This window comes from Oxyura jamaicensis, chromosome 5 (assembly GCF_011077185.1).
Source record: "Oxyura jamaicensis isolate SHBP4307 breed ruddy duck chromosome 5, BPBGC_Ojam_1.0, whole genome shotgun sequence".
In the NCBI taxonomy this organism is placed as follows: domain Eukaryota; kingdom Metazoa; phylum Chordata; class Aves; order Anseriformes; family Anatidae; genus Oxyura; species Oxyura jamaicensis.
The window spans coordinates 15,469,108-15,487,144 of NC_048897.1; the positions used below are offsets into that span (position 1 = coordinate 15,469,108).

Genomic DNA, 18,037 nt, shown 5'->3' on the forward strand with positions numbered 1-18,037 from the left:
CTTAAATCGCCTCCCTCCCCCCGCCGCCAGCCTTCTCGGCGGGGCCGGCTCCGCTCCCTCCCTCCGCAGCGCCCGGCCTCGCTTCCGAGGGGGGCGGCAGTGCCGGGCCCCGCCGCTCGGCCCCTTCCCTTCCTCCCTTCCCCTCCCTCCTCTCCTCTCCTCTTCCCCTCCCTTCCCTTCCCCCGGCCCGCGGCGGCGCCGACGTCCGGAGGAATTTGTGCCCCGGCGGGGCGCGGGAGGCGGCACCGCCGCCGGGAGGAGGAGGAGGAGGAGGAGGAGGAAGAGGGGGGGCAGCGAAGGAGGCTGCAGCGGGAGATGAGCCGCAGCGGGAGGACGGCGCGGTGCAGCCTCTGGCGGCGGGCAGCCCTGCCTCGGCGCCGCCGCTCCGCGCCCCTCTAGCCGGGGTGGGCTCTACCCAGCGCCGTCTGCACCGGCCCCGGCGAGCGGGGGGGATCCGCTCCGGCGCCCGACAGCGGGATTTGGGGCTTCTTCTGGATCGAGGTCTCCGTCCCTCGCCTCGGGCCGCGGCTCTGGCCCTCGCCGGGGAGGGCGGACCGGGGGGGTAACAATGGTGAAGTTTCTGGTGAGTTCTTGCTGCGCCCTGGCCGCCTCGGTGCTGCTCCGGCTCCGCCTCGGATCACGGTGAGGAGAAAATGAGCGAAGAGACGGCGGCTTCTAACAACGAGTAAGCCCCGCGCCGCGCGTGTCCGGGTGGCCGTGGGTCTGTCTGTATGTCTGTGTGTCTGGCCGTGCGCGTTCACGCGTGGCCGTGTCCACACTGCGCATTTCGCTGGCGGAGGTGGAAGCCCCGAGGCTGCCCTTTGTGAAGGAGCCCGGTGCGGTGGGGGTGCCCAAAAAGCGGGCTTCGGTGAAGGGGGAGAGGGCCGGCGCAGGTAAGGAGGCTGCGGGCGGGGGGCTCTCAGCGCCCGAGGACGTGCGGGCACGGCCCGGCCCCACTAGCAGCCCACTGCTCGTAGACATTTCGCATGGAAACTAGTGTGTGGGAGCTTCATCCTGCAGGAAACTGCTCCTGAATTTTAATTGGATGAGTCAGGCAGTGTAAATACAGCTTAAACCTACCCTAAAGCCCTGCTTTTTTCTTTTTCCTTTTTCTTTTTCTTTTTTTTTTTTTTTTTTTTTTTTTTTTTAATGAGCACTTGGGACTTCTTATTTTTAAAAGAGGAAGGGGACAGTTCAAGGATCTCTTAATATTTTTAACGTGACTGGTCTGGAGGAAATCCAGAGGAGAATGTGTATGTGTGCGGCTGTAGCCCAGTGCATGTAATGGCTTTAGAAAAAATAAATACGGGGGTAGGAGGGGAGAAACATTTGTCAGAAAACACGGGAGTTGCTTGTGGCCGTGAAAAACAAGCAGAAGGTATTTTGAAACTTTTGTTTTATGATTATTAGAAGAAAGTTGAGGTGCCTGGCTGCTCGCTGCCCGGCGGAGCTGCGCGGGGCGGCCCTCTCGTTATGAATGGTGCGGGGCAGCGCCCGGTCGCGGGCCGGGGGGAGCCGCTCCCTGCCGCGGGGTCGGGCCCGAGGGGCGCCCCCCGGCCGCACCCCCACATCCCGTCCCCCCCCCCCTCCCACCCGGCGCGGGGGCGGCGATGTCCGCGGGCGCGCCCCGGGTCCCGGTAGGGCTGGGGTTCGGGTTGCTTTTGGGGTTGCTTTTGGGGTCGGGGCCGGGTTGGCGAAGCGAGGCGATGCGATGCGGGCCGCGCCGCTGCGGTGTCAGCGGGGCCGGCGCTGGAGCCGCCGCCGCCGCCATGTTTTCTTTTTTGTGAATCGCTCTCATTTGCATACCACAATCTCCATTCATAAAAAAAAAAATAATAAAAAATAATGGGAGGAAAAAAAAAGAGCGGCGGCACCGGCGACCTGCAGCCAAGGGCTCCCCGCGAGGCGTGCGGGGCAGGCCCGCCGTGCCGAGGAGCAGCGGGCGGGCGGGCAGCGGGCGGCCGGGGCCGGGGGCTCGCCGGGCCCCGCGGCGCTGCCGCTCGGCGCCCGTTGACGCGGTGCTGTGGGAAAGCGCAGCTCGGGGAGGTGCCGCGAGCACGTGACCCGCTCCATTCATAAAATACCTGGCTGCCCATTCACAGCGCGCCGCAGTGCCGGCGCCCAGCGGGCTCACGGCCCGGCCCGAGCGGGCGGACGGATGAACGGACGGACAGCTCGCAGCCGTGAGGGGCTGGGGAGGGCCGCCAGGGGCTGCCCCCTGCCCCTGTTGTCCGAGGGAGGGCTGCCTCGGTAAATGCCCCCGCGACGCATTTACCTCCCTGGACCGCCCGGCCCCGAGGAGCTCTGCTTGGAGTCCCCCGGGCCTCCCCCTCCGGCAGCGCCACCCAAACGTGGAACAGTGAAAACCGACCTCGGTGTAGGGACGGGCTTCCGAGCCGTTTTTTGAACCGGTTTTGGTCGTTTGCTCTTGACTGAGCTCTGCTAACTCGTGTCTGCATGGGAGCAGCGCAGCGTGGAAGGCAGGCAGGCACACCTAACGAGGCGGCTGCAAATGTTGCCTGGAAGAAATGCAGGCGACGCTGGAGACTGCTACGTTGGTAGCGATCGGCAATGCCGCCCGTCGTGGGCTGTTTACTCTGAGAATGTGATGGCAGATCAGGTGTCAGCGCTTCTCCTGAACCTAAACCTTCACAGAAAGCGCCTCTAAAATACCAGGATTACAAAGAGATGTTTTTAGCGTGGCATAAGCTATCCAGAGGTCAAAATACTAACTTTGGCTTTAAATATAATGAGTTGTTCCTTTAAAAAATATTTGAATGTAATTCAGCAATGAAGGATCACTATGGCAGGCAGTGCAATGGTTTGATGCAACTGTTCTGCGGTTGCCAGTGTTAAAATGGTGATGTTCATTGCTTGTGTATGCACTTCCATTATCTTAACAAATTATACTGAGGTGATCCTTAATTATACACTTGTGGAGTGGAGGAGGCTTTGCCATTATTGAGAGCTAGGAGAATACCTGAAAGGTTACTGATCTTTATTTAAAATGAGAAAAGAAAGCTTACATGCAGCATTTAGTTTGAGTTAATCCAGTGTTGCTGTACGGCTAAATGTATATAACCTAACAATGCATTATCGACAGCAGGGCTTTTTCTCACAGAACAGATATTTTTACTTCAGTTCTTAGAATATCAAAAGCAGCTCTAACTGGAGAGGAAAAAAAATATTTCTCTGTTTCCTTTGCTGTTTTGACAGCATTTCTGGCAAGGCCAGAGTCATCGTTCCTCTTTGGTTGATTTTGCACGTAGCACAGACTGCCACTGTAAATGGAGGAGAAATGTGACTGAAGCTCCAAATAAATCCTTTGTGAAAATAGGGCAGATCTACCAATTGAAATACATGGTATATTGAAAGTTCACTGTGTTTAATTGTATCGGTATAATTGATATCATCAGTGGCCTTGATTTCATTAACAAATCTCTCAGCATGCAAGGGTGAATACGGGTACTTTGCAACACACTCGTGTCATTGTGGCTACCAGGAATATTCTGGTAATTGAGCATTATTCTTTGTTTATAAAACTTTGCTTCATGGAGCGAGACAAAGATTTGTGGTGTCTAGAAATTGACCTCAGTTAATACTATTAAATTCTCAATGTCTTTTAAGCTGTAATGTGTGGTGGGAAAGATTAATTAAAAAGCTGCAGTAAGGACTGTTTGGTTTCTTGTTGGCTGTGAGCACATGGAAGGCAGCTGTATAAAATTCTGATGGCTATGGTTGAATCTTCTTCGTGGTGATTTTTTGATTGTTCTTTTAAAGAGTTCATTGTATTTGTCAGTTAGAAGTACTCTCAGATAACTAACATCTATACCTTTCCAGATACCTTTCTGTACTTATTTCTTTTCCCTTGGTGATGTTCTGTGACCAGCGTGGTCAGTGTGAACACAATGTGGTGTTCACAGATGCCATTAGTTTTTAAATGAAGGAATTAGTAGGATGTGTGGCCTTGTGGGTCAATCTACTGTTTTTGCAACTTAACATCATAATATCAAAGTAAGCAGATCAGTAGGCACTGTACTCAATTCCTAATTTGATGGCAGATTTTATTGGTGTCTGGAAATGCTGCTGGGCTTCAGTGTTGGGTAAAACAGAAGAAATGTTACGTTATGTAGGGCCTGTTCAGTAGGGATGAATGATGACAGGATTAAGATGGAGTCTGAATTGCTCCATTGAAAAGTAGGAGCACTGCTTGTTGGCTTTCCTCTGGGGTGCAGGTGGCCCCTTCTCTTTCTGAGGGAATGCCTGTGCTGTTGAATTGGATCTTGAGGGGTTTTTATGTACTGCGTTTGTGTAGATTCAGGCTGTCATATGTGAATCGTTCTGCTCCTCTGTTATAGGTAACCTCATGCTTATTTTCCTAGATAATTTAGTTCTGGAGAAGATAAATCAAAGAAACACTGAGTATACACTAATGCTGTGCGCTTAACAACCTCTAGGTTATGATGGTCTAAACAGCCTCACGTGTTGACTTGAAATAAAATTCTTGTCCTATTCATGTATCTTGCTTGAATATTAATGAAGGCACTGTTTATGCTTCGTATAGGCTTCAGAATTCCTCGTAGCCCAAGCCCAAATGGCTGAAAGATGAGCATGAGATCATATCCAAGACAGAGAAGCCATCTAGCTTGTTTTTATTAGTTCTGAAAGGATTTTAACATGTTTCAGCAGGCTAATATTATTTCTGCTGCTGAGGGCATATACAGGCTTCAGATTTCTTCATCCCTTAATATAAGGAATTTTTGGTGTTTTTTTTTTTTTTTTTTTTTAATGTTTGTTTGGGGGAAAGTGTCTTCTAAACCACTCAGTTATATGATGAAATCATTGCAATTCAGATATATTTTCTTTTGTGGGGATGGCTCTTCATTTAGAGTCCCTGGGAGGCTTTTCCAGTTTTTTGAATGGCTTCTTGCTGTCTCTTTGGCTTTATGCTACGCAGTGCTATTCTGAAGGTGAAACTGAATTTACATATTACATAATCTGGAAGCCTAGAGTTTATTTTTTTTTTAAAAGGTTCGACTTAGCAACATTACTTGATTATTGTGGTACTGCATAAAATATGTTTTCTGTCTGTTTCAGTATAACTGGAGCCTGTAATAATATTTGAATTTTGAAATAACACATCTTTCCCTGTTTGTTTGTTTAAAATCTAATGTGCCTGAACTATTAAAATGGCGGTGACGGCATCAGTGTATACTTCAAAAGTAAAGACATTTCTTGAAAGGAATGTATCTTGACAGGATCAGAAGTCACGGGATTAAAGCTGAGGGCATTTCCAGTGTTTTTAGGCTAAACACTGGCATTTTTCTTGTTTGTTTATTTGTTTAGCCATTCTTGTGAATATTTGGGAAAATCATGTGCATTGGTGATGACTTGATGGGATATGACAAACACCAGAAACAAAAAATACTACTCAGAATACTGATGCAGGTTGAAAAAGGAAACAACTGAAATAATTTTGTCAGTTTGGGTTTTTATCACTCTGATTCTGATATAAAAATGAAACAAAACAACAAAACTATGATGTGGTTTACAACATACATTGTCTTAAACTATTTTCTAATTCTTAAATGTTTGCTTTCTCCCTCTTACTGTTCTCTCCTGATGGAATGGGTTGCAGTTTCCTTAAAGGACGCAGAGAGCTTGCTGGGGGTTGCCATGTTGTTGAGGTTTCCTGTTTCTTTATGGGTGTTTTAAAAATGAGCAATCTTTGTCTTTTTATTCTCTGTTCACATGTTCAGTATTTAAGCAAACAGATTTTAACTAGCATAGTTTGCACAGCTACTGAACTGCTGGAGTTGGTTGTAAACAAAAATTGAATGGATCTATTATGGTTCCTCAAAATCTATTCCTTCTTTCCCTTGAAAATACTTGTTACTCTATCTGAAAGCTCTTCTAGTTGCAAAATATTTAATGATTGGTGGAAATGTTTGTACTGTATAGAAGTATTGAATTTTTTTTTGGAATACTTGTACCACATATTTGCAACACTTTTCTCTGCTTTGATACCTTGTTAGGGGTGTTTTCCACCCAGCCTTGGTAGTCAGCAGAAATAATCTTCAGCAATACTTCTTAAAGGAAGGAAGAGAACCGTGTGCTTTGTTATGTTGTATTAACCAGTATTTCTAGACGTAAGGCAATCCATGATTTTTTTTTAAATTTACTCTTCTTATTCTTGGTAAGAGAATACGTCGTCTGCTGATGATTAAAATATGATTTCATAAAATCTGTTGGTTGGCACTACTCGATGGGCTTTTTTCATAAATCATGCAGTATCATGTCCTATATGGTAACATATTTTATGGCATATAGTACCACAGTAAACATGGTATATTTCTCCTCCTCTTTGAATAGTATCTGTTATAGAACTCAGTCTCTAAAACTATAGCAGTTTTGAACAGCACCTACGTGTAAGAACTGAGCAGACATTTTATGTGTATGTTTGCACTTCTTTTCCAGCTTATCTTTTTCATAATGCTCATGCTGATATTTCTTGTGTAAGTTTGTTGAGAAAACTTTTTTATATTCTGTGTTATATTCACCATTCTTCTATTTGTGACAAATATTTTTTTAAAAAGCAAACAACAATTTTTTAGATATGCTGAGGGACAGAAAATATGCATTTAAGTGTTTTGAGTACTGAAATTGATTATAAATGTTCCTCTAATTAAATAATAGCAGACTTGTTGCACACTGTTGTAGTCCATAATTCCCGCTGCTCCAACTTAAAGTGGGCAAACAATAAAATCCCAGTGCAATCATGATAAGTGCATCTATGTAAGGAGCTCACATGCATTTTTCTCTCCAATAATTCGCTATCGTGTGATAGTAAATACTTCAAACAGGGAAAACATGCCATGTATATGAACACAAGTTTGGTAACAGCAATGCAGAACAGAGCATAAGGAAATACTTTTCTAATATGTGCTGCGTGAGAATTGCCCAGATGTATGCCACCAAAACATCTAAACCATGTTAAAAAACGAGGTGGTAAGTTATTCCCCCCCCCCCCCTAGATTCTTGTGGTTGAAAAATATGATCACTGTTGCATGGGATACTTCTGTTGGGTAAGGAAGTTTCATGCTTCTACTACGAGTCAAACACTTCACCTGCTCAGGAGCCTTACAGACATGATGTGAGCCATTTCACTTGACTGGTTTGTGAGAGCAGGCTTCCTTAAAGTCTATGGAAAGAGCTGTCCTTTTTTTCTTAAAATATAATAATAATAATAAAAAATCCAGAAAAACACACTACTAAAATATCTAGATCTTCCCCAAGAAGGTCTCACCACTGTTGCCAAATGCTCTCTTTCTTTGACTTGCACTGGCAGGTTGCGACACTGACAGAAGTCTGTCAAAGCAAAAATGAAACTGAGTGATTTCAATTTTAGTGAAGTCACATGCTGTCCATAAATGAGTCTAATGACAAGAAGTATCAGGAATTTCATTAATAAAACAGATACTGAAAACTAGGGTGCAGTTTATTAAAAATTGCCACTGAAACTGATTGTCTAGCCTAATTAAAAGCAGAATTGGCAAGAGAGAGCTGTCGGTGGAGGCTCCTGTCTGCAATTATTTTTCTTTCAGAAACTGCAGAACTGTTTTGGTGAAGTGGTATAAACCTTGAGGGCAGAAGTGACTTCTCTCTTTAACCTTTTGAAAAGATTAAATAAGGGTAGTGAAAGGTGGGAGTACAGAGACTGCTCTGATGTAGGATTTTTTATGTAGCTTCCTCGAAACTTGTCAGCCTCTCAGACGTGATGAAGTCCTTGGTGCCCTCAAGTACTTCTGTTCCTGAGCATGGCATGCTTGCTCTGGCTCCCAGTACAGCACTCCATAATGTGAAGCCTGCGATCAAGGTCAATATATGCTGAGCTTGGAAGAGGAATGTGGTTTTGAAAGGTGTAAAGAGACTAATTCATGAGTGAGAGTTGGGTCCCATGCCTCTAAAATAGGAAAATCTGTTTGTTTGCTTGTTTGTTTTCTAGGTGAGTGGCTGACTTATATACCAAATTTCTATGTTTTTGAACTCTACTTCCTGTTGCTAATCCCTGGTCTGTACTCCCTTTAAGAATAAGAAAAATTGGAACTTGTTTTGTAGGGTAAATTTTACAATAGCACGTTTTGTGCTATTTTGTGCCCCTCTTCAGGGGCAATTATCTATCTCATTACAAGTATCATTTGTAGTTTGAGTGCTGCTGATCTGTGCTGTGGATGTCATGGAAAGAAATAATCTGTCTTCAGTCTTGCAAAATTAAAAAAAAAAAGTAGAAGTTTCTTGATTACTGGTTCCAGTATTATATAATGGGTGTGCTGAGAGAATGCAAAGTTGTAAAATGAAATGCTTGAGAATTTCCAAGCTTCAGAGCAGAAATTGTGCACTTATAATCCATGTGGCCAAGGGGTATGAATTTTGATGATTTTGATAATGAGACAGAGACAGCACTGTAATCACATGGCCTGGGTTCTGCTCTCAAGCCTTCATACTATGAACACCCATTTTCCCTTTTTTCAGCTCCTTGCCTCGCTTGTTGCTCATCCTGTACCAGGAATGAGGGCAGCACCTTGTGACTGAGCACAGGTGGTTCTGTCATTGAGGACTGCATCCTAATAAGGGTGCAAAGTTCGTAACTACTACTAATGAGAAGTAAAGCAGTGTTCCTCTAACAGGCTTGTTAGATTTTTTTTGTTAGGTTGTTTCTCCAGTTTCATCTGGTTTTAGTCTTTAATCTTCACATTTGAGCAATGGGAGTATTTCAGATGTTGGTAATATTACTGTAATTCCATCCAGACTTGTTGCCTGTTTCTTGTATCCCTTTTGCTAGAGTGATTTTCTTAATCCTTATCTGAAAGATGTGTTTCTCTTGGTTTTGTTGGTTTGGTATGTTTTTTTTTTTTTCCCCTCAGTTTGGAAACGCTCTCTATGAGAAGTTATTTGAGGGAGTAATATGTTATGTTGAACTTACCTTCTGCTTTACTTCTTCCAAGGCAGTAATGACATCTGCTAGCAGAAGTCATGACACCAGCAGCTATGTATGCCTTGTGTGTTAGTCATGGTGCCAGTTAGTCTGCTGACACGTATGGGCACACATGCTGCAGGGGCACCCACAGACACTACCCCATCGGCGCTGGGCTGATCCCTAGCATGCTACCCATGTGCTCTCTGTATCCGTGCAAACGAGTGGCTCCAGCTCAAAATATCTCCCGTTGTCTTAGCTGCGTGCAGCTTGAAGCATCCTTTCCCAGAGCCCCCGTAGCACCTTAAGATGTACGCACTTTGTTTCCATGGCAATGGGGAAGCATCGTGCACGTCGGCAGCCCTGCGTCAGGTAATGGAGGGCCTGCAGAAAGCGGCCCAGCGTCTCCCTGGGGCCTGCTATGGGACCTGCCTGGGTCTCGCAGGGAGAGAGGGCACTGCTTGGCCTACAGAGCCTCTGTGGGGCGGAGGGGACCGCTTCAGAACAAGGTCAGAAGCTCAAGCCGTGTTGCTTTACTGCACGCTTTTAAGCACCTTGTGTCATGAGCTTAGGGTGCTCTGCAGGGGTTGAAGCGCCAACAGGCTTGTGCATGTGTGTTGCTGGTACGTTTGTCACCAGTGCGTGTGCAGGTTTGGTTTTCCATGAGCTCCTTTGGTTTCCAGAGCAGGAGTTTGCTACCTTGATTTCTCTCCTACGGCCGCCTAGTCCTGCAAAGGGAGAATGTGTCCACGTTTATCCCCCTGAAGCAAGGCAGAAAATGTGAACTCTTCGTTTATTACTCCAGATCTGGATAAAGAACAGGTCTAGTAAAGGAAGTTATTCCAGAGTAAGACATGAATTTAGTAGTAGTTCAGTACAGTGTTATTTCCTGTTGGTGTGCTTTCATTCTCTTTCTGAATTAAGTTGTGGTTAACTAGGGGAAAGCTGATATGCTCAGTTACCTGAGGAGAGGAGCTTTTCAGGTTCTTCTCTTCAGGCCTTTCCTTCTATGCTACACCTATTCAAACTCTAGTTCGGGTGGTTTTCTTATTTAGTTTTTGTTTTGCCTTAGACGTTTTGTTATTTGTGGGTATGGGGTTGTTGTTGTTCCTTGGGTTTTGTTTTCATTTCCTCCTAAAAGTGGCATACTTTCTGGGTTTTGAAGTGGTATGGTTGTTTTGTTTTTTGTTTTTCCTTGGATGCTCTGGGACAGCACAAACAGAACCCAAATAAAAACATGTGTTTCCTTTGTAGAAAGATAAAATGCTTCCCACAGGCTATGAGTTGTGTGTATAGAATTGTTTGTAGCCTCGCTTCTGAACAAAATCTATAGATTAAACTACTGGAATAACTAGAAAGAAGCTTACTGAATCTGTTATTGTTTCAGCTGGATTTTAGGCGTGAGCAATTGCTGGGAGGTACAGGATTGGCTTTTTTGTCTTTTCGCATATCTGTGCTGCATGAGCTTGATCCTCGCCACTGAAGATAAAAGGGGAAGTAAAAGCTTTAAAGTAATGTTTGGTCTTTGTGCTCCTTCCAACTTGTGGGTGCGAACAATGAGCTTTGATCGACATACCATCCCACATAAGGCACGATGATCCAAATCTCTGCCATGTGCTTCAGGAAGAGCTTATTTCAGTAGAGAAGTTACAAGAGAGATCCTATGTAACTTCCACCTGTCAAAGGAAGGAAGGGGTGTCATTTCTCAAGGGCCAGAGTGATTTTGACCAACTATTTTCTAAGGTTGCTTCCCTGTTTGTTTCTCAGGCAGTGACAGCAATATTTGGGGTGGGAGCTGAATACTCTTAAATCATTCTGAAGAAATATTTAATTGCTTATAAAAATGAAATATTGCTCTAAATCATTATGCTCTTTATTATCTTGCATTTGCTGAAGTGTAGAAATTGCCAGATAAGATGAACAAAACCACAGTCTGAGTGTTAAACCAAGTTTTCTTAGTGGTTGTCTCCTTAGGAAGTGCTGGTTTTGTTTTAGATAATTCAAAGTTGAGAAACATTGCTGGTCTGGGACAACAATAACGTAATCTGAATAATAATAGCACACATCTGTGATTCAAGTCAGTTTAACTTAATTCTCAAGATTCAGTGTCCAGGATACAAAACAGTAATTCACCGTTTTCCACCCTAAAGTAAAAAAATTAAGAATTTAAATATATTGTACAAAAGTACAAAAACACAAGGAGGCAATACACCTTCTTTAGTAAACATTACTAAAAAAAAAAAAAATATTGCAAGGTTACATCCTGGGACAGATCAGTATATTTAGGTTACCAATCTCGCTACCAAATGGTTGCCAAACAGTGCTAGTAAGCCTTTCATTAGGAAAATAGAGTATATATGTCAAGGATGATTATAATTTTCTTGTTTGCTAATTTAAAGGAGGATTGAAATAATAGTGAAAGTCACTACAGCTTAAATCAATCACATTTTTCAGCTGCTCGTAACTTCAAGAGTTAGTTATCTTCACCTTCTGAAGCCCATATGTTGTCTTGGACACCAAAGCCAGAAAAGAAACCAGCAAGCAGCTGAGATGCCAGTCAGTGCCTCCAGTGGTATCCGAGCATTTTAGGGGAGGATTGTTTATACATGCCTTTACTTTTTGTGAAGTTGAAGGTTTACTTTTTGGCAGTGTACAAAATATTTGAAATTTATCAAAGGTAAATGTAGCATCTTTGGAAGAGTGCAGATTTCATGGTATCTGCACTGAGTGTAGCCCTATCGTAACATGACCTGCTTTCTACTTTTTTTCTTCGTCTCAATTATATTTACAGTGGAGAAAGCATGACTGTCATTTCCCAGTTCTAGCATGAGCATCTATGATCTAGGGTGTGTTTGAGAGGACATCTTTTTGTATGCTCCCTTATTTTCCTGTATTATCAAAAAGGTATATTTTATTCTAAAAAAAATGTAATCTTAACAGTTAAATTGAAAGGTGCCATTCAAGCTTTTATCATTGACTAGGAAAATCAGTTTGTATCATATTTTCTGTTAGGATGCAAATTTTGTTGTCTTTATTTACATGGGAAAATGATGTTCTTCAAAAGACTTTCTGCTTTCCTCTGCCATATGTTTTGTCAGAGAATGCTTCTTTGGAATATATCCTTTGGCAATAACAGTGCTAGTCTAAAAGTAGCAAGTTCTCTTAGTCTAACCTTTTCTTGGTGCATTACTTCAGTACATCTCAGGAAGTTCAGATTGATACTTCTCAAGGTTAAAGTTGGCAGGTAGTATTTGTATGCCTTCAGTCTCCACAGAGAGCATGATCAGAAATTGTACTGTGTCAGTGGAAGTAGGCAGATTACATATTACCTCTGTATCTTTTTTTTTTTTTCCCTAATGATAAAACTTCTGTTCATTAATCTCCAGTCTTGTGAACTCCATTACATACCATTTTCTTCACAAATGAAAATATTTTGGGTATGGTTTATTAATTTCAATCCATAGCCTTGCAGTGGCACTTCACAAATCTAGTTGTTGAGGCTACTACTGAGTGAGGTTCCAAGATCCACAGGAGATGAGCTGAATTTAGTGTTCATGGTAGCATTTGAGAGTGCATGAAGTTATCTGTGTGTAGTTCTGAAAGTCTGGAAGTTGATATTCCAGCTATGCAGAAGAGGGGTATTCACAAGCAAATCTGCATAATTATGATGTGTAGTTTTTTGGTTTTGTATTAAGAGGTGTTAATCTGAACTTCTTTTTAAAAGCCTTTCCCAAATAGTATTGTAGTTGTAAGTATTGTAGTGTAAGTTTTGTAGTTGTATGACTGATAGGTGCTAGAGGTGGGTATGTTTTATTGGGTTTTGATAGACTATTTACAGAATTTGAAATACTTAGCTCTTCAGAAGGTTTTTTTTTTTTTTAATCCTTTCTGTCAACCTGTGAAGTATTTCAATATAAGGTAAAGTTACGTAAGTACACAAGCCCTTTAAAATAGAAATAAAAAGAATTCCATTAATACCCAGCGTTTCACCAACACTGACAAATCTAGTTTTCACTGAACAAACAGCACTGGTGCTGTCATTTTGACACACAAAATAACTTTGCCTCTATGTAGTTAATAGCCACCTCTTAAAGCATCTAAAGCAAATTTACAGTTGAGATTAGTTAATGAGAGAGAGTGGGAGTAGATTTATTTGAAATCCACTGAACTTAACTGCTCACTTGTTTGCTTTTTAATGGTAAAGCAGATCTGTGGTTTGAAACAGTTTGGGGAAGTTTTTGTGACAAAGATGATGATGGTCAGAACTACCTTAAAGCTGCAAAGGGGTCAGCTAAAACTTCTCCTCTCTGGGTTTAATATTGCTTAGAAATGACATTGGAAATCTCCCTTTGAAAATGTTCGAGAAACTTGATATCTGAGATACTGAAGTCCCTCAGAGATAGACTATTTGCCCGAAGCATTCAAAAGACATTACAAAACAGTAAAATATAGCAGTAAATCATTGTTATTTTAAGTTGTTAATGCTTTACATAAAAATAGAAGAATTGCTGTAAAGGATCTGACAAAAATTCTTATTGACATCCTTTCTCTGACTTTTCCCACTCGCTATACGTGGTTAAATTCCATGCATATCTATTTCCTCATCAGGATGGATTATATTATTTGTTCCTTGATTCCTTGTTGGAAAATTTTACCTTGTGGTTGTCTGGTGGTACTTCACGTTTGCTTTAGTAGCAGTCTAGCTTTAGATGGCTTATCTGTTCTCAGTAAATGTTGTGTTCTCAGGCATTTGGAAGTTGAAGTAAGCTGAAATTGCTATGCCAGATCATTCAGTTTCAGTCTATTGGTACACTTGGTTTTCTGTTCATGTTTGTGTATTAGAACTTGAAATTAATTTTAGTATCTAAATGGATTGTTGCAGAGCAGTGTGTACGGCATGGGTATTTCTTTTCTCAAAACAGTTTGTTTCACAAGAACCACATGAATAAGGTGATGAGATAAAACAGCAGCGTTTACAGTAGCTACACAAGGGGAAAACTTATTCAGGTTTTGTTAGGAAATGCATTGCATTTATGTTCATGTCAGTGTCAACAGCTTGCTTTCTGATGTAAAGTAATATCCTACTAGGAGGAGAAGGAATTGGCAGTATTGGCGCTCTTGGGCTTTGGCCCTGAACGAGCACCCCCTGAAGTGGGAAGGGCACTTTTGCGCCCTCTCCTTTGGTCTCCAGGGCAGTCAGGGCTGGCTCATGAGTGCTTCCAAGCTGCTTTGTTTCTACCTCAGCTATCAGAAGGGCAGTCTCATTATGTTTCCAAGACTGTACGTGCTTATTGTCAGATCTAACCTACTTTCTGAGATGCAGCTTCACACTAGATATGTAGTCTGAGGTACAACAAGAAGGCTTCTAGATTTTTAAAAGTTAAATATATCCATATTTATCTCTATGTTCCGTAGGTCGGTCTGTCATTTTTGTACCTGAAACAAAATGTATTTAATAGAAATTGATTGAATGAAAGGAATTTCTGTTTGTTTGGGCCAAGGCAGTACAAACTGTAAATGTGAAATTGTATTGGTTTATGATAGCTGCCAAGTATTTTAAATTACTTTTTTTTTTTTCCACCTTGTTGCTATTAGTATTGTTGAACTTCTTCTAGGCAGTTTCTCAGAGTAAATTATACCACTGCCGTTCTTGCTGCACACAATGATTTCTCAGCTGTAAAATCTCAAAGATGTATCATTAGAAAACCATCTCATTTTTATCAAGGTGGGATTAAAGAAAGGAAGGTACCTCATGGAAAAAAATGGAGTGAAGCAGGGGAAAAATGGCAGGATGAGTAAATGTGCTGTAAGAGCTACCTGTGTCTACAAAGTATATTAATTCCTCTTCCCTTCTTAGAGCCAGACCCTATGCCAGAGGTCTCAGCCCCAGCTGGGGCTGGCAGGAGCGGCGCTGCCTGTGGGAGGTGATGGATGTTCCGCGTGCAATTCTCAGTGGTATTGGCACTCACCAAACCTCCCTTTCTTTGCTTGAGTTTATCCCTATTGGAAGTTAAAATGAAAGGCAAAAGAGACAGGAAGACAATGCTGAAAAGATGAAAAAGACTGACAAGGAGAGAAATCTAAGGCCTAGCTTTAGGTATGCATTTAAAAGTCAATTAGGCAGACTACCAGCATTAGGTTTCTAAAATTATTTCAGATGCCTGTCTCACTATTTGAAAGCTCTTCTTGTAGCAGTTTTTTAAGCTTTTTCATTGAAGTATAGTACAGTGAACATTAGAGTCCTTTATTAAGACTGTTTCTCGTATTGAGTTATTGCCCTGTCACCCAGTGCATTAGGTTCTAGAAAAATACCTAGTAAACCCCACTGCCTAATTGATGTGCTGTTTAGAAGCTATAGATAGTTTGTCTAAGAACTGCTTCCAGTCCTACCAGTGGTATCCATGGCACTAGTAAGAAGGCATTTCTAGGCAATTTTTATAGGCTTTATTCATTAGCTTTCTTGCTACTTTAAAAGAATGCCCATACGCTATTCTGAGATTTTTGAAAAAAATGCAAAGAGAAGTTTAAATGTCTCTGTGGGCTCTGCAGCTGCCATTCTGTATATAACGAGTGACAGGCTTCACCAGAGCTCCTGCTTCTGAAGGCAGGAGACCACGATTCTGAAACACGTTATAGCGGTGTTATTTATATCCTGCCAAAAGCAATTATCCTGCAAGGCTTATAAATATGTGTTAGCATTTGTGTGTGTGATAAACTCTGTAGACTTCCACAGAGATCTGTAGGTCTACTCAGACTGATATATTTAAATTTTTGCAGGACTGAAGCCCAAATACTTGCATAAAAAGATGTTTCTAGTGCAGGCATATGCTGATTATTCAGTAGAGAGTGTGGCAGAAATCTTTCTTTGGGACGGGTCTTTCATGATTAGGCTTATTATTATACCAAGCTAAAGAGTCTTTACATTTAATAGCATATTGATAAAAGTTGTTGTTAAGAAATATGTTTTGATCCATGAGGATCTTTCCAACAACTTCTAAGCTTTAGGAGCCCAAGATGTCCAAGAACCCTATTTTTAATTCCTGTGAATCCTGTACTTCCCCGTGAAGATTTTTATTTTATTTTTTTACTCTTTAAAAGTGCCTTCAGTTAGCTACTTTAAGCCCTAAAAGTGGTCTTGTTCTGCGCCGTGTCTTTTCGTCACCCTGTGACAGAAAATGAGCTCCACTGTTGGAGGAAAAGGCCTGTGCTTCGGATCTCGGCTACCAAATAGAGCAGCTTTTCTGTTCACCCCGCAGCTGCTGTTACTGTTTCATTCTGCAACTGCTAGAGGATGGGCAAGTAACCATCCTCATGCGAGACAAAAATATAACTCCATTAGTCAGCTGGCGTGGGTTGTTGGAGCAGAAATGCAGGCAGTATTTTCTCCTGGTGGAGAAAAATCCATCACATCCTATTAAGGTTGCCATTAGCTGACTATGGGGGAATGTACATTTCCTGAATCCGTGATTGCCTGTTCTCCTTACTTTGATGGCTGTCTACTTTAAAACTTGTAATTTAGTCATAACTATTATAAGATCATGTTACATCTCTGGGGTTAAATCTATTTGACATATAATCTGTCTGAGAAAAGCCCTTAAGAAATAATGGTGCTTGACACTAACTGAACCTTAAATTATTGTGTCGTGAATTAGAGAAACTTGTTTCTAAAGAGGTTTGGTGAGCTTTGAAATCTATATCACCCTGTTGGACTTCTGCATTTTTAATATTTTAATTTTAACTTTCAGACTACTTAATATTTTAACTCGTTGCTGTTAAACATCAATTTCAAGATTTCTTTCTTTTTTTTTTTAACAATTACCTTCTGAACATTGAAAATTTAACAGGCTAGTGACATCTTCAACATCTACTTGCCAGTGTTAAATGTAATGCTTAAGTGAGGGAGAGTTAACACCCTTAAGCTTTTTAACAGTAGCATTTGAACCCTTAAGGTTTTGGATTTAATCTTAGTAATTCACAACTATAACAAGAAGCAGAACCAAGAAAATAAAAAGGTTCCTTCTTTTCATTGTATTGCTGCTTATCAGCTACAAGAAAATTTATTAATATAGCAAGTGCCACAGATCTGTGATTACACTTTACAGATGTACTAACACCTGTAAATTAAAGGCAGAACGATGTCAGTCATACCACGTAAGGCCTGTGTGTGTCTCTATATTGTGTACAACATTAAAGCTCAAGAAGAAATGAAGCAATGGCAAGCTGTAGTCAAGCTTCAGTTCTTACTGTACTTTTATTTTAGACAGACTCCAGGTGTATGTTCAGCTAGTTGGCAGTCACCTGTCTTGGTGTGGGTTTTTTGCCTATTACCCTTAGGCTGCTTTTGGTTTGCTCACCTCTCCCCATGACAAATTTGCTTCTTGTTCTCAATAAGCTATCTATGAGATATTAAAGAAGTTCAGAACGTGATACTGAACAGTAAAGTCAAAGTAAGAAAATTAGACTGTGTTATTTAAATAAAATTTAATTACTTAATGACTCCTCAAGTTTAATTCAACTCTTCATTTAAAAAGTAAAAATTGTGCAGTTCCAGCTGAGGGAGTTATTTTCTGGCAAGCCAGCTTCCTGCATGTTCATTTAAGTAATGTTTGTGAAAACTTGATATGGCAAGGTAGACAAAGTTTTGTACCGTTTTACTCAAAATAATTGGTTGCCACACTAAAAACTGTTGTAAAATTCAATTATTACTTTGTAAGATTGAAAATCAAGTCTCCATAACAATCTATCCTTAACTTTCAAGAGAAGGAAATAAGCAAGATCCTATTCCATTGTATTTGATCACATAAGCCCGTTTTACCAAAGAGCTAAATACAACTTCATGTATGCAAAGGTTGTGCTCTTGTGAGATGCCTACCCGTTCTTGTTGAGCATGGGTAATGGGATTTCTCCTGAGGTCCTGTGACTGAGGGTTGTTTTTTATTGGATTTTTGCATGTTGGTGTTCAATAAAATGTTTAAAATCCATCCTGATGTGATTCTGGTTAGCCTGCCTCAGTCTATCAGGTTCCAGGCAGCAACAGAGGGCTCTTTTCAGCTTTCAACCTTT

General features: G+C 41.8%; 1 protein-coding gene across 3 annotated transcripts in view; it reads left to right on the forward strand.

Annotated features, from left to right (window-relative positions):
- The first annotated feature begins 6 nt into the window (after positions 1-6).
- The window catches only part of SPRED1 (sprouty related EVH1 domain containing 1), a 58,246-nt gene continuing 40,215 nt past the window's right edge, over positions 7-18,037 (forward strand). Inside the window, exon 1 of one of the 3 annotated variants that reach the window (XM_035329123.1) lies at positions 7-685. In XM_035329123.1, the coding sequence (XP_035185014.1) occupies positions 654-685 (32 nt within the window). In that variant the 5' untranslated portion in view covers positions 7-653. Of the gene's footprint in view, positions 686-2,143; positions 2,251-2,341; positions 2,621-18,037 lie in introns of those variants that run through there. The other 2 variants (XM_035329122.1, XM_035329124.1) reach the window with 2 other exon arrangements.